The sequence below is a fragment of the Sceloporus undulatus genome, chromosome 5 (assembly GCF_019175285.1).
Source record: "Sceloporus undulatus isolate JIND9_A2432 ecotype Alabama chromosome 5, SceUnd_v1.1, whole genome shotgun sequence".
In the NCBI taxonomy this organism is placed as follows: domain Eukaryota; kingdom Metazoa; phylum Chordata; class Lepidosauria; order Squamata; family Phrynosomatidae; genus Sceloporus; species Sceloporus undulatus.
Genome location: NC_056526.1, coordinates 160,190,677 through 160,205,562, shown reverse-complemented (window position 1 = coordinate 160,205,562; position 14,886 = coordinate 160,190,677). Strand labels below are relative to the sequence as shown.

Below are 14,886 nucleotides of genomic sequence, written 5' to 3'. Positions count from 1 at the left end.
TGCAAGTTATTCCTTTATGCTTATTCAGTTAGGATGCCCATATTAGCTTGCAAATGTTCCTTTTTTGGACTATACTTCTGAGAATTTCTAAAACAGAATGCCTTTGAACCATGTTGATTGGTAGATTCTGGGAGTCTACATCCAAAAAGTAATCTTTCTAAGCTATGCCATGACATTTCATTCTCTTAAATAGATTATACCACCTCAGAATCCATATTTTTCTTTATAAGTATTCCCACATCAAACTATTCTCTGTGTTTAAAACTGAACCCTCATTTTTCACAAATGCTTGGTGAAATTATAAAGTTTTTTTAGACATACCACTCTTAACTTTACGTAGCTGTCCTAACTGGATATTTTCCCATACAAAGCTAAATAATAATAATAAAAAAAAACTGAACTAGGTCTCAAATCAAAGGAAAACTGAGAAAGGTTTAGCTATGGAGTGCTTTCAACTGACATCTTTAAAAGCAGCCAGAGTGGCTGAATATGAAAAACAATATCACATGTATATCCCCTAAGATGGCAAGTGTTGGTCCATACAGTGGCTAGCATTCCACACAAGCATCTCAGGAAGGTGCAGAGTTTCCACTAGATTCATTATCTAACTGGGACCGCATGAAAGTCCAAGGAGTATGAACCTGAGATACCAGATGGCTACCCTGTTTCTGCTTTTTTGCTTTTTTGGACTTTGCTTCTCAATTTTAAAAAATTGCTTCCATTCAATACAAATTTCATGTTACACCATTCCTCACCTGTTCCAAATCTCAGTAATGGTCCTATAAACTCTTGGATCCAGACAGACAGCTGTCTGTATACACCAGCAAACAGTATTCAATATGAGGTTCACATTACAAACAGTGTTCTATTTACCCTACCTTGTTTGTCTTTATGGAACATGGAAATGTTACTTTTTTAGACTTGTATCCCCAGCAGCTGGGAGATTCTGAGTGTTGTAGTCAAAAAGTAACTTTTACCAAATCTGTTCTAAAGTCTTGCTTTCAACCACTGAAAGAAATTCAGCAAAGTTTCCCACTTGTCTTATCCAGTGATGGAAACTGTGTCTGTGGGCCCATACAGACAGGCCAAAATAAAGCTGCTTCTGGTCACTTTAGTGGTATGCTGTTTAAATGACACATGCATCTTAAGAGGCCAGAAGCTGCACCAAAGCTGCGCTCCAGTCCTTAGGATTGGAGCATGGCTTCTGGCCTCTTAGGATGCATGCATCATTTAAATAGCATACCTCCAAAGTGACCCAAAGCAGCTTTATTTTGGCCTGTCTGTACAGGTTCACTAATAATGATTTTGTCACTTCTTATCCCGCATTCTGAATTTAAGGGTTAAAACTGTATTAAAAATCATGCCTAAAAGTTGCTGACTGTGTCACGGGGAAATGTTAAGGTTAAACATATAGACTTAAAATTAATTTATCCAATGGAATTCCAAATAACAGATAAGAAAGGGAATTCATATTTTAGCATATGGAAATGTGACTAGCTGGGCCAGCCCATATAAGGAAACTGCAAGCAGACAGCCAAACTGAGAATTTTTGATCTTTGTTGTTTGTTGTTCTTTCTTCAAGTCATTTCTGACTTATGGCAAGCCTAAGGAGACCCTATCATAGGGTTTTCTTAGCAAGATTTGTAGAGATGAGGTTTGTTATTTAGAACTGTGTTAAAATGAAATCTAGTGAACTCATTCTGTGATTCAGAGATAGAACAAATAAACAAAGGCAGTAAAAGCTATGAAAGCAGGAAAAAGTAGCGAGTCATGGCTGGTTTGCCTAGAGCAGTCAAGCTGGAGATCCAAAAGTGTGTGCCTGTATGCTAAACCCCAGGAAGGGTAAGATTTTATTTACAATTCTCTGATTTAAAAACCAATGTATCATATCAGAGTTTTACTCCCAGAACAGGCAGAATGAGAAATCCTCTCTGCAATAATGACAGTACTGGATGTATGCATATAAATGTATGTAAATGTATGTGCTGAACTAAGTTAAAAACATCTGTACTATGCCTTACATGTACTGCAATATACTGGAAATGCTGGAGAGCTACCAAATACTGCAAATGTAGGTAAATGCCTATATGAGATGAGCCAATTCCATAAAGAGATGAAATAAGAGTTTTGACATCTCAGTACTGCATAAATGATATCCTTACTTCTAAATGTACTACAAGTACATGTTCAATATACCTTATGAGCTTAGGATGTGTTCCTTGTAAGAGATAATATACATAAGATACCAGACCATATAATGTCCAAGAAAAAAAGATGTCTGGACTATGTAAAATCTATGATTAAAGAGAATAAGCCAAGATCTTGAAATGTCTATGAAAGAAATGTGGCTAGACTAGAATATTTATTTGATATACTTTATGTGATATCATTATACTCTACTAGGTGTACAACAGTATAATCTAATTGTTTACCAAATAAGTATATAAAAGATAATAAAGTTGAAGGATAAATTTATTCTCTCGCCATATAAATGTCCTCAAAATCCAAACTGTAAGAGATTCTTAAACCAGAATGTTAATACCGATATACTAGATATACAGTTGTTTACAATCATGGGAGCTTAGGTGACAAAGAAGGTAACCTCCAAAGAGCTGTAGGTAGATACAGATTGCTAAGCATAAGGAGAAAAAAAAAACCCTTCAGTCCTGCAACTAAGAAAGATGTCTGTTTCAGGCCCTTGGCAAAATAAGAGAATCTTTTCTTGGACTTATCGTCTCACTGCAATGGTAATGTTTTTCAACTACTTTTGATTAGGACAATGGGATTCATTAAGAAAAAAAAAATCGCAATGACCGAAAACTGCTAAAGAAACAATATGCTTCTACAGGCACCCTCCCATATGCAATGTATTGTAATGTCTTCTACTACCACCACCACCATTGTTACAACACTATGACACTATGACACAATATTTTCAGTTTCACTTTCTTGACTCTTCTCTGATATTTTCATGTTTCTTTCCCATCTACCCCAAGCTCCTAATCTTTACATCTCCTTAAATAATAATAATAATAATAATAATAATAATAATAATAATAAAATTTATTTCTATCCCGCTTTTCCAATTCAGATCAAAGTGGCGTACAAATCCAGATAAAATTACAATAATCAATAAAACAGATAAAACAAGATATAAAACAGCATATAAAACTAATACTCGAGTAGCTGAGTAGGGGAATCCAGAAAAACAAAGCCAATAAGATTGAGATGGCTGGTAGACTTGTTTAAATTGTTAGACTTGTTTAATCTCATCTCATTTTCTTTCATATTACCCCTGTTCATCACAGTGACACACTTACGTAACAGATGTATAGGTGGTTTAAATTAAAAATATATGCATAAGAGATAGAAAACAAAATCTGCATGTCATACAACTGTATGCTATGTGTTATATTGATGTTGTGTGCCTTCAAGTTGTTTCTGATGCATGGCAACCCTAAAGCAAACCTATAAAGGGGTTTTCTGTGACTGAGAGCATATGATTCATCCAAGGTCATCCAGTGGGTTTCCATAGATGAGCAAGGAATCAGAACACTGATCTCCAGAATCGTAGTCCACCACTCAAACTAGTACAGCATGCTGACTCATTTGTGTTACACTGAAGTTCAAAGCTGAGAGGACCTCAGCCTTGCTCATCTAGCTGTATCCTGAGCTTGCAGTGAAACCTGGCTCCTAATTGGTTTCTAATGGTACATTTTAGTCCAAACATGTTGCCTTCCTCTCATTTATGAAGCCATACTAACAAGAGTATCCATGCTGGGGTGTTACCAAGGTGCAAAAGAACTGAGACACTGAATTAGTTACTTTAAACGTAATGCTTGATTGTTGCTAATGTGGAGGTAGTTTGACTGATTTCCTTGATTTTGGTTAATCAGGGTTAGTTGATTGTTACAATTAACACATTGGGACCACACTTCACTTTTGTTGTTTTGCAGCTGCATTCATTCTTATTTGCACAAGTTTTCCTATCCACTTGTCCTGGTTGGGGCAGTGTTTACTACTAAATCCACATCATATTACCACACAGAGATTGGAGATTATATTTTGACTTGCTGTTGTACAACTGTTTCTTTTGCTTCAGGCTTCTTTTAAGGCTTAAAATTTGAACAGTAGCTTATAACAATATTTTGAACACTAATGTCTGCTTGGTTCTGCATTCCGCATTTCTCTGCGAGCTCAATGATTCTCTGGCCCCAAATAATCTAGTTGGCACCCCTAGTAACCAGGAATGTAATTTAATGAATTCCACTTCCCAGAAAGCTATTTTTACTGGAATGAGATTATTGTCCTTCAATTTCCAGAGATAAAAGCAAAAAGGTGGTCCTTATGGTAGATGGGTTTAGAGCCAAAAATAACCAACCACCTCTTTTCCTTTCTCCTTCCCCACCCATGAGGATGCTTTGAAATGGGACAGATTGCTGTTGTTGAGGTCTGATTTGGTCACTTCCAGAGATCTTCTGAAAGGATCCTGAGGGGGGCCTAGGACTGCATGGATCCCTACAGTTGCAGGGTTCCCACTTCTGCCTTACAGCCCAAATAAAATGCTGTTCAGTTATTCATAATTCATAATATTCAAATTTCAGGCTCTGGTGAAAAAAAGAACATTCTATTTCTATAGACTTCATGAGCTTTTGCTTCAAATTTTGAAGGATATCATTAAAGGTTAAAGATAGCAACCATAACTAATGAGCAATCAGTCAAAATGTCATGCTGTCAGAGCTTGTTATTCTCTGAGACAGAAATTATCACAATGTTCTTAAAGAACCTAGAATTTCATTCTGTGGTTAAGCACATACTTTGTATGTAGAACGCCTGGTGTTACATTTTAAAATGTATCCTCACAGTCCTATGGTGACAAAGAGCACTGTCTGAGTAAGGTAGACTCATGATTTGACTCAAAGTCAAGCCCACTGAAGGCTAACTTACTTGTGATACAAATGTGTCCATGGGAAAACTCTTCACATTTTTTAAAACAACAACAACAACCCCTAAATATGGTGTATGTGTATGGGGGGCTCAGTAACATAGGTGTGAAACAGATGGGCCAAATAAACCAGTTTTCACTTGCTTTGAAGGCAGGGCATTTAGATGATGGAAAACTGGATTGAAGCTGTGCTCAGGAGATAAAAACTGGAGCAAAACGAAGATGGGATATTCTTACTTAGCCTGGAAAATATGCACCTATGACCCAGCATGTAAACACCCTGATGCAAGAGTGGTTCTGAAGGAGTGATCCATCCTAATCCTAACCCTAAAGCTGCATATAAATGCACCAAAGCAGGTGTACATTAAAAAAAAAAGACGAAGCTGGCATACCCAAGCAATCAGGGTGGAAATGCAAAACAGTGAGGTGTGACACCTCCACTGGATAGAAGTACAACATACACAAACCAGAGAGTCCAAGAGAGGGCATGGAGTGAAGGGGGCATGTAGAAGGGGCCCATGATTGTGCTTTGCTGGTGTTTTACTGGTCACACTGATGCTCTGATGCTCTCTATCCGTGGAAGTGTGACTGTGTGGTCGATCCAAGGTGTGTGTGGTCATCCAATGGGATGGCATCTAAGCAGCAGGCAGTCCCTGGTGGTGTGTTTGTGTGACTGCACACATGCATGGTAGAGAGATGATCAAAAAAAAAAAAAAACCTACCCAGCAGCATGGCTTAACACCACATGCTATCAGGACATGAGCATTCAGGCCATCTTGAGAGCAGCCAGTACAGACAGTGAGGTTTCAACCCGCTTCCAGTAAATGCAGGTTCCAGTCACTTTTTCCTGCCCATCTGTTCAGCCACATGCTGTATAATATATAGAGGTGACATTCAATCTAATTGTCCCCCACCCCAAGGTCCCAACAAAAATCCCCATGCTACTATTACCCCCTTAAGAAAAAGTTCTGACTGATGCCAACTAAAAGAATAATTCAATAATTGTAAGCCGCTCTGATAGCGTTTAGGGCTGAAGGGCAGGGTATAAACATCATAAACAAACAAACAAACAAACAAATAATATTGCTGCCACTTCTTAAATAATAACCCATAACAAGGTAATTCTTTCATATGCTAATTTATAAAAAGCAATGATGTACAACATATGGTCCACAGTCTTTTAAAAAAAGACCCTCAGAATCATAAGCTTCATTGTATATATTGTAGGATTTATGTAAATTATAGTAAAAAAATCATAATTAACAGCACAGCCTTCATCTTTATGATCATCTAATGAAATGCATGTTGTTGAACATTAATCCACCATTTGTTGGCAAACAGCTATCTATAGTCATGGAGTAAGAGAATCAAGCAGGAAACCACAAAGAGTTTAAACAGGTGTCAGTTTGGGGGTTTGAAATGCTTTGATTAAACCAACATCATGGGGAAGGTTTCTGCATAATATGCTGTTACCAACTACTGAGTATATCTAGGTTTGATAAAAAATAAAGCAAGAAAACATTCATTGTAATCAACTACAATTCTAAAAGAACAGACTTGTTTCCTTTTGTGCTTTTGTTTGGTGTTAGTCTGAAATAAATATGGCTGATATTACTAACATCACAACACCATCAGCACCCATTATTCTGAAATGAAAGATCCACAATTTGGTGAAAGGTTATACAAAATTTCATTCAAGTATAAACAAGAATGACGTTTACATTTCAGAACTCCAGTGTGTAAACACCATGACAGGACCAAACTGGGATTGTTCAGTAGACTTCTGGTTTTGCTTTGTGTATTTTTAATCACACTTAGCATGGTTGCAAGGATTTCCAATGAAAGTGTTTGTCATAAGTTCTGAGATATGTGACATTTCATCTCTTTATCTGACAATCTGTCACAATGTCTCAAACATATTTAAGCCATCATGCCGCACATGGCTTGAGTTAAGTGACTATGGAAATACACTATTTTCTGTTTTTAAAATGAGGACATTTTGATTAAACCATGAAGGTTCACAATGCATCCAGAATATGTATATGCTGACCAAAGATTAACACTTTTATTATGAGATTTAATATTGCAAAACACTAAAAGCCTGATTGTTTGGCCAAGTTAAGGTTTCTTTGTTTGTTTAATGTTACTAAAAATACTGCAGATTTTCTGATCATTTAATGGGAAAATTTTTAATTACAGCAATAAGATAATACCCACCACTGAAACGACACATGTCTCCACTCACTGATTCCTGCACTGGTCTTTGGAAAAACTAAATTGATTCTAATGCCAGGAAGGTGCCCAATCCTACCTTAGACAATTTCCTTAACCATTTTTCAGTGTGCTTGATGACATTTGTGGTGCAATTTGCAGGAGACTTGGGTGTGTATGAAGTTAAACACAAAATTATTCAGAGCCATTGTTGTCAAAGTAGTAGTAAACCTTTGTTTGGGTTGGATTATCTCACACTGCTGGTGAATGAGACTCAGAATACTCTTCTACACTACTAAATAAATAAACCATTGAATTTAAGAAACATGGAATCAGGGAGAAAGCAGTGCTAGAATCTTTACTGACACAGGTGTGGAATGATTCCTTAATATAAGAACATTCCTTAATATAAGAACATTCTGTCATGGAGCTTGCCCTCCAATAAACACATGTAACACTTCAAGAGGGTTTACACACAAGGAGGCATTCATAGGACACATATAAATGATTGATTAAAGGTGCTACAAGATTTCTCTACATACAGATTCTACAGACTAACATGGCTATATCTTTGAATTCTACATATAAATGATCTTAGCACAAAACAACAATAGCATTCCAGCCTGTGAACTCCTTATCAATACACACTGTTGATACAGTCCTTTGGTTTGACTTGGTCAAATGAAAAATACTGTTCCTATGTTCCTTGATTGTTTCAACCTCCTCCTACCTGTAGTAGGAGAACTGACATTATTCAAAATTCATATTTTTTTTCAAAATGGCAGAACAAATTAAGCTCTGCAGTGGACGCGCATGTGGATTTATCTGCAGGACTCAAAGTGAAATAAACAAGAATATTGAATTTCCTCTGTATTTAAAATAATAGGCTTAAAATAATATATTTGACATCAAAACATTTGTATTTATATAACAGAAGGATATTGCAATTCTACTAGATCATCTACTAGACTTCCAGACAGAACATTTTTATGAGTCATATCCTGCTCAGATTATTCATTTTTTAAACTTGCTTTACTATTGGAGGTGTGTCCATAGCAAAAAAGAAACATAAACTTCTTTCTCTTCCTACTGACCATTTTACATTAGTAACTGGTTGCATGGCAAGATTTGATAACAGATCTCTCTCCTTTAAAAATAAAAATTTAGAGCTGTTTTTTTAATGGAAAATCCCAATTTTTTTGATTGGGGCTTATGTAATTTTAGTAATTTTAGAAAGTGTTTTTACTTACTGTGTAGCACCACCTTGGGGGGGGTCAAGAAGGGGAACATTAATGCCATAAATAAATAAATAAATAAATAAATAAATAAATAAATATTTACCCTTGTATGGGTCCGAATGTGCATTTTTAATCCATCATTTTTGCTGAAAGCCTTGTCACAGTATGGGCACTGGTAAGGACGTTCACCTGAAAAATAAGATAATAGACTAAAATAATAAGTATTAGTTTTACAAAATTAAAAATTATTATTTCATTTTCCTCTTCCCTCTCAGAATTATTTCTTCTTAAATTTATGATCCCTTTCTCCCATTGATTCACCATAGTATACATAAGATTTTCAGTTGGTTTCCAAGCTAGGGAATTGTGAGTCCCAAAATTTCCTTGTTTCAGCAAGGCTGCTAAATCATGTTCCATCTCATCATGGCCTGGATCTCAAAAAAAGGTGGTCTGTGAGAAGGAAAGTCCTGATTAAGAAGATTAAAGAAGCACTACATGTTTATGAGTCAACTTTCAATGTTTGGTTCATGCAAGAAAGCCTTGATTCCAGTGAGCTGTATATACAGTGGAGAAGATCTACATGATTTGTACTGGCCAGATTGTTATATCTGCACCCCTGAAGTGTACAAACATGCCACAGTGAAACTATTCAGACAGACCTGCCAGTGTGTGTGATAGAGACTAGGGAAGATGATATCTCTAAGCTTTAAGGCAGCTACAAACACAAGAAGCAAAGGAACAGAAAAATCTGTATCCTGCAGACCAAGATCAAAAGGACAGCAGTTTGATGTTGCCTTAACAAGATATGAATATGATGTCCCACCCTAGTCTCCTAGTGACAACTGTGAGGACTAGGGTGACTTATTACGGTCCGTTTATGGTCACTTTTATGGAGAGTCATTAATTGTTCTCAAAGTACAGTATGTTTCCCTGACCTCACAGCTGTTCATCATTAGAGCCATCTGGGTGTCACCATCCAATTTAATTACCTCAATCCATTCTATTCATGTGTCACATTTAACTCAAAGCAGATCAGCTAAATATTGCTGCTCTTGGTCATGTTGCATAACTTCTAGTTGATTTCTTAAGTGCATTGTCCCCTATTGCACTCCCCTCACCCCAAATTAAGGCTTCTTTAATTTAAAACAAATAACATACCGGTAATACAAAACTCACCACTATACGTATATGGGGGATGGACAGTATACAGTGGTGCCTCGGGTTACGAAATTAATTCGTTCCGCGGCCGCTTTCGTAACCCGAAAAGCCTTCGTAAGCCGAAAACCCATAGGCGCTAATGGGGAAAAGCCGCGATTTCGTGTGAAATAGAGCCGAAAAGCACCAAAAAATTTTTCGTAACCCGAAAAAACATTCGTAACCCGGAACAATTATTTCCTATGGGATTTTTTCATATCCCGGAAATTTTGTAACCTGGGTATTTCGTATCCCGAGGCACCACTGTATTCTATAGGAAATTCTATTTGATTAAAAAAAAGTTAAAGAAGTCAAACGTTGTGTACTGTTGTGTGCTTTCAAGTCATTTCAGAGTTATAGTTACCCTAAGGCAAGCCTATCACAAGGTTTTCTTGGAAATATTTGTTTAGAGGGGGTTTGTCTTTGCCTCCTTCTGAGGCTGAGAAAGTGTGACCTGCCTAAGGTCACCAAGTAAGTTTCCATGACTGAGCAAGGATTCAAACCTTGGTCTCCAGAGTCAAAGCCCAATGCTCAAACCACTACATCACTCTGATGCCGATATATTGTTATTGAAAGGTTCCTACACCCTACTGGTACTCCACCTAAGTGAAATTGAAACAACCTCCTCTATTTTCCTTCCCTACCTCCATTTTCTTCTCATTCCTATTGCTTCTTATCTATCAGCCTTTAGATCAATGCTTGCATATATCCAATAGCTGGAGGATTTTACATATTGCTCCAAATCTATAAACCTAACTCAGAATCTCACTGTTTATCTGCAACAACAAAGATGCAGAAAGGATATCCTTGTGTATTGATACACCAAGATCTGATTCAAAATGTCCCATCACACTTCAAATAAACTTATGACTTTCTGAAAATAGAGGCCCTAAATAAGCAACAGTAGAAATGGAGTCATCCAGTGAAGGAAGAGGCAATGATACCATCTTGAACTGGAACTTCATTTTCATACATTTTACAAGAAACTTTTTCTACAAACAAAACATCTATGAGCACACATTAGGTTTCATTATATGGCAATCTCTTTGTGGGCAAACGGTAAGAAGCCATCCTTTAAAAGCATAAAAACTTTCCATGCACATGGTGTTTATATAGCAGGAGCGGGTAATGTATAAACCGAGGAGCCAATTTCTATAAAACAAAACAAAACAAAATCAAAACTCAAGTGTACAAGTTCTCTAAACTTTATTTTTATTAAAGTATTTTTAAAGAAGACTCTCTTTTAAATAATTTCAAACACATGTATATAATTAAAAGCTATCCCAAAGCTAACCCTGATTTGATGGACCAAAGTCCTTACAAAACAGTGCAGTCTTGGCTGCTCACTAGAAGTTGGAAAGGGCTGAGTGAGGCCACCCTGATTTCCTTTGGGAGGGAGTTTTACAAGCATGGTGCCACTGAGGAAGCCATGTCTTATGTACTGTTCAAACTATCTTCTCAAGACGGTAGGATATAAAATGGGGCCTTCACTGCAGATCTGAAAACTGGGTCAGTGTTCATTTGAAATTACAAGTGTGTAAACAGGTAAATGTGTACTTAAGAGCCAGTGTGGCGCAGTGGTTTGAGTGACTCTGGAGATCAGGGCTTGATTCCTCATTTGCCATGGAAATTCACTTTGGGAGAGACACATATCCTCAGACCCATGATGGGGTCACCTTAAGTTGCCATAAGTTGGAAAGGACTTGAAGGTGAAGGCAGACCACTAACATAACAACAACAGTGATTCACTTAAGATTAAAACATTTTTATTTATTTTTTTACTTTATATTCCACTATTCTCCTCACAAAGGATCCAAACAACAATTCGCAAGCAATGAAGTACTTTTTCAAAAGAGTAGAACAGGTTGCATCTTACAACATTTTTAAACTTGTTTGTAGTGGTGTTGGATTACTTTTACGATTACATGCAGATGTACATGCACCCAGTTTAGAGAAGTGAGCTCTTAGAAGTTCAGCCATACTTTGATACTATTGGGAATAAAACCACTTGAAGAAACAAACAGAGGAAACAACAGTAGTGTACTTATAAAACGGATTGCTCCTTTCTCTCTTCCCACTGGAATCACTCTTCCTTAGCTCATTAACTGTGAGTGTAAGGATTTGGACAAATATGTTTTCACAAGTCCTGCAAGCTGTCCCAAGTGCCCTGATTTACAAATTTCACATCCCTTTGAAATGTGACACTCTCTCTCATGACCCTCAATGTCACTAATCCATGCTGTCATCCTTTGGACACTGCAGGAGCTGTTGGGGTTCAAACATTTAATTAATCCAGTTGACATTTTTATGTTTTGTGGCTTTTGCATTTCAAGGAGAAAATTTGGAGAGGTCTGTAAGCAGATCAGTGCTGATAGGCCAACATTGAGTCCCTTTCCTTTATTCTTTGTTTACAAGAAAGAGCTTTGTTTTAAAAGGCTGGCTTAGGATGAGTATGGAAGCTGTTCATAATGTCCTTCCTAAATTAATCATAGTCTTTACAGCCTGTAAAGAATATGGTTTGTATTCTAGGTTGCCCCTGTGCTCACACTTAAAGGGGAGGAGATGCAAATTATCCCTCTTCTCTCCATACTTTTCCACACTATATCTTGCATAATTCCTAATGGTATTAGTATACATAAGATTTTCAGTTGGTTTCCCAGAAATTATTTTCAAGGGTTGCATTGTGAAGCAGGAACACTCAATTCTGCAAATGTGAATTTTGTTACATTTGTAGAAGGAAAATGGAGTTTATCACATTACTTACCTCCCGCTCTGCTCCTGTCGCCCCAGCGTCATTGACCTGCGATGGGAGCCTCCTGATGGAATTGCAGGTGGAGCTATTAAAGGGGAAACGCTTCCGTTTTCGTCATGGAAGCATTCTTGTAATTGTTAGAAAAAGAGCCCTTTTTTAATAACAATTTAATCTGTTATTAAAAAAGGGCCCCTTTCCTAACAATTACGAGAATGCTTCCATGATGAAAATGGAAGTGTTTCCCCTTTAATAGTGCCATCCACAATCCCACCAGGAGGCTCCCGTCGCAGATTGATGATGCTGGGGTGACGGTAACAGATTGGGAAGTAAGTAATGTGATAACCTCCATTGTTATCAGCAGATGGAAGTAAAAGGAAACTCTGATAGGATAACAAAATATTATATCTGATATGGCCTGCCATGAATCATCCATTGATAGATGTGTCCTAATTCTTTTTTTTTAAAAAACTTGCTTTATGATTTTGTTTCAATAGAGAGTTTAAGGTGTTATTTCTTCATCATATAATCCTTTTCATCTGAGGCTTCAGTTGTACTTAAAGACATGTCATTGTGACATAAGGGCAATGATGATGTGTATGTGTGTGTATATGTATGGGGGGCTATTATGTTTATTGTATGGAGGATTCTGCTCCACACGCATATATGTGTGCCACGTGTCAAGTCTTCTTATTATAGACATAGAATTATGCCTTTTCTATCCAGCATATACCTTAGACTAAAAGCATTTAAATGAAACTGTGTTTGACAATAACAGCAGACCACAAAGGGTCCTTCACTCTTGCTGTTAGCATACAGGGCTCTCACATGAACTAAACTGATGCATATCCACTTTAACTTGTGTGACTGTCTGCACTTGTTCAAACCACTGTAACAGTACAAGCCAGAATAGCCAAGGATATACCTTCATATGATATTCCTGCAACACACAACTCATACTTTGGAAAATGTACCCCAAAACTTACTTTCACAAGCTTCCCTCTGCCTCTTTTCTCTCTCTCTCTCTCTCTCTCTGTCTCTCTCATACTCACACATACACACACACACATACAACACAGATGGTGACCTCTTTTCCATTTGAGTTTTAAAAAATTATGGAGTTCTCAAAAGTAATTTTTATAATTTCCATTATATCTCTCATAGCACATTATGTTACAGTTTCACATTTGCAAGAATAAAAATGTATGTACAAAAAAGTATATAATTACATTTTTGTAAATGAATCCATTAAATAATAAGAGAAAAAGAAAAGAAAATTTGGACAAGGTGGTTATTATGATATGCTATAACAATATTAATATATAATATTAATCTGCATAGAGTTTGAGAAAACAATGTCAGATTGTTTGACATAGTCTTATAGCCGTTAGTCTTAGATTTCCAGTTTTGAAATATTATATGTTTCATCATTAGTGTAGTTCTGTCAAACAATTCCTTGTCCATTTTTCAAAATCTAGGAATTATGTAGATGGGGCAGTCAAAGACACAGAGAGAGCCTTCTTGACAGCTGCTCCCAGACTGAGGAATTCCCTCCCTGTCTGTTCTCTTCCCTCAAGTATGCAAAGGTGTTTTTATTTAAACAGGATTTCTGCTCTTAATGGGATGGGGCATAATGTCTTGTATAGGATATGCTGTACTCTTCATCATCTGAGTAGGTTTTAATTGTTTTAAACTGTGTTAAATTAATGTCCTAAGACTGTTTATTTCTCTTGTTTTTTTAAATTTTAAGCTGCTCTGAGTCCTAATTTTGGGGGGAGAAACAGGGTAATAATAATAATAATAATAATAATAATAATAATAATAATGTCTTTTTATTGTTAGGCTTTTAATTATACACAATTTGTTTGAGAAAGAAATGTTTATTGATTAGCCCTTAGGCCATTTCAAAATAACACAAAACAACGCTAAAACAAGTAAAACACACTATAAAATCCTATAGAAATTCTAAGGCAAAAAGAAAAGAACTAAAATGGAATAACATGGATTCTAAAATGTATATAGAGTACTGTATGGACACAATTTATATAAATCAATATTATAAACTGCCTTGTGTCTCATGCCAAGAGAAATGTGGGGTATGAGTTAAATAAATAAATAAATGTTAATTTTTTATTGTCAGAGACCTGTCAAAAAAGGGCTACTGTTTTTATGGCATTAAAAAAATGTATGCCTCCAAAAAAAAAGGTTAGACTCTTTTACTTGAGCTATAATTTATTTGTTTGTTTGTTTGGCAAATTTTACCTATATAGCACCTGAATGTTTTTCCACATGTAACAGTACAGAGACTTCTTGAGAAATTCAATGTTTCTCTGAAGATGCCAGCCACAGATGCTGGTGAAACATCAGGAAGAAACTCTGCTAGAACATGGCCACATAGCCCCAAAAAGCCACAAAAAACTATAAAAACAATTCAATGTTTTCTTCCTAAGAAAGGAGCAGTCAGCCCCACACAGGGCAGAGTTATTTCTGTCAGTCAGGCTAAGATAAAATTTCTATAATATCCTAAAAACAAGTGCCTGGGATACTGG

General features: G+C 36.5%; 1 protein-coding gene across 3 annotated transcripts in view; it reads right to left on the bottom strand.

The window, feature by feature from the left end:
* Nucleotides 1-14,886, bottom strand: part of PRDM5 (PR/SET domain 5) — a 106,500-nt gene that overhangs the window by 14,378 nt on the left and 77,236 nt on the right. For all 3 annotated transcript variants that reach the window (XM_042466454.1, XM_042466455.1, XM_042466456.1), the window contains one exon: nucleotides 8,498-8,583. In XM_042466454.1, the coding sequence (XP_042322388.1) occupies nucleotides 8,498-8,583 (86 nt within the window). The remainder of the gene's footprint in view (nucleotides 1-8,497; nucleotides 8,584-14,886) is intronic.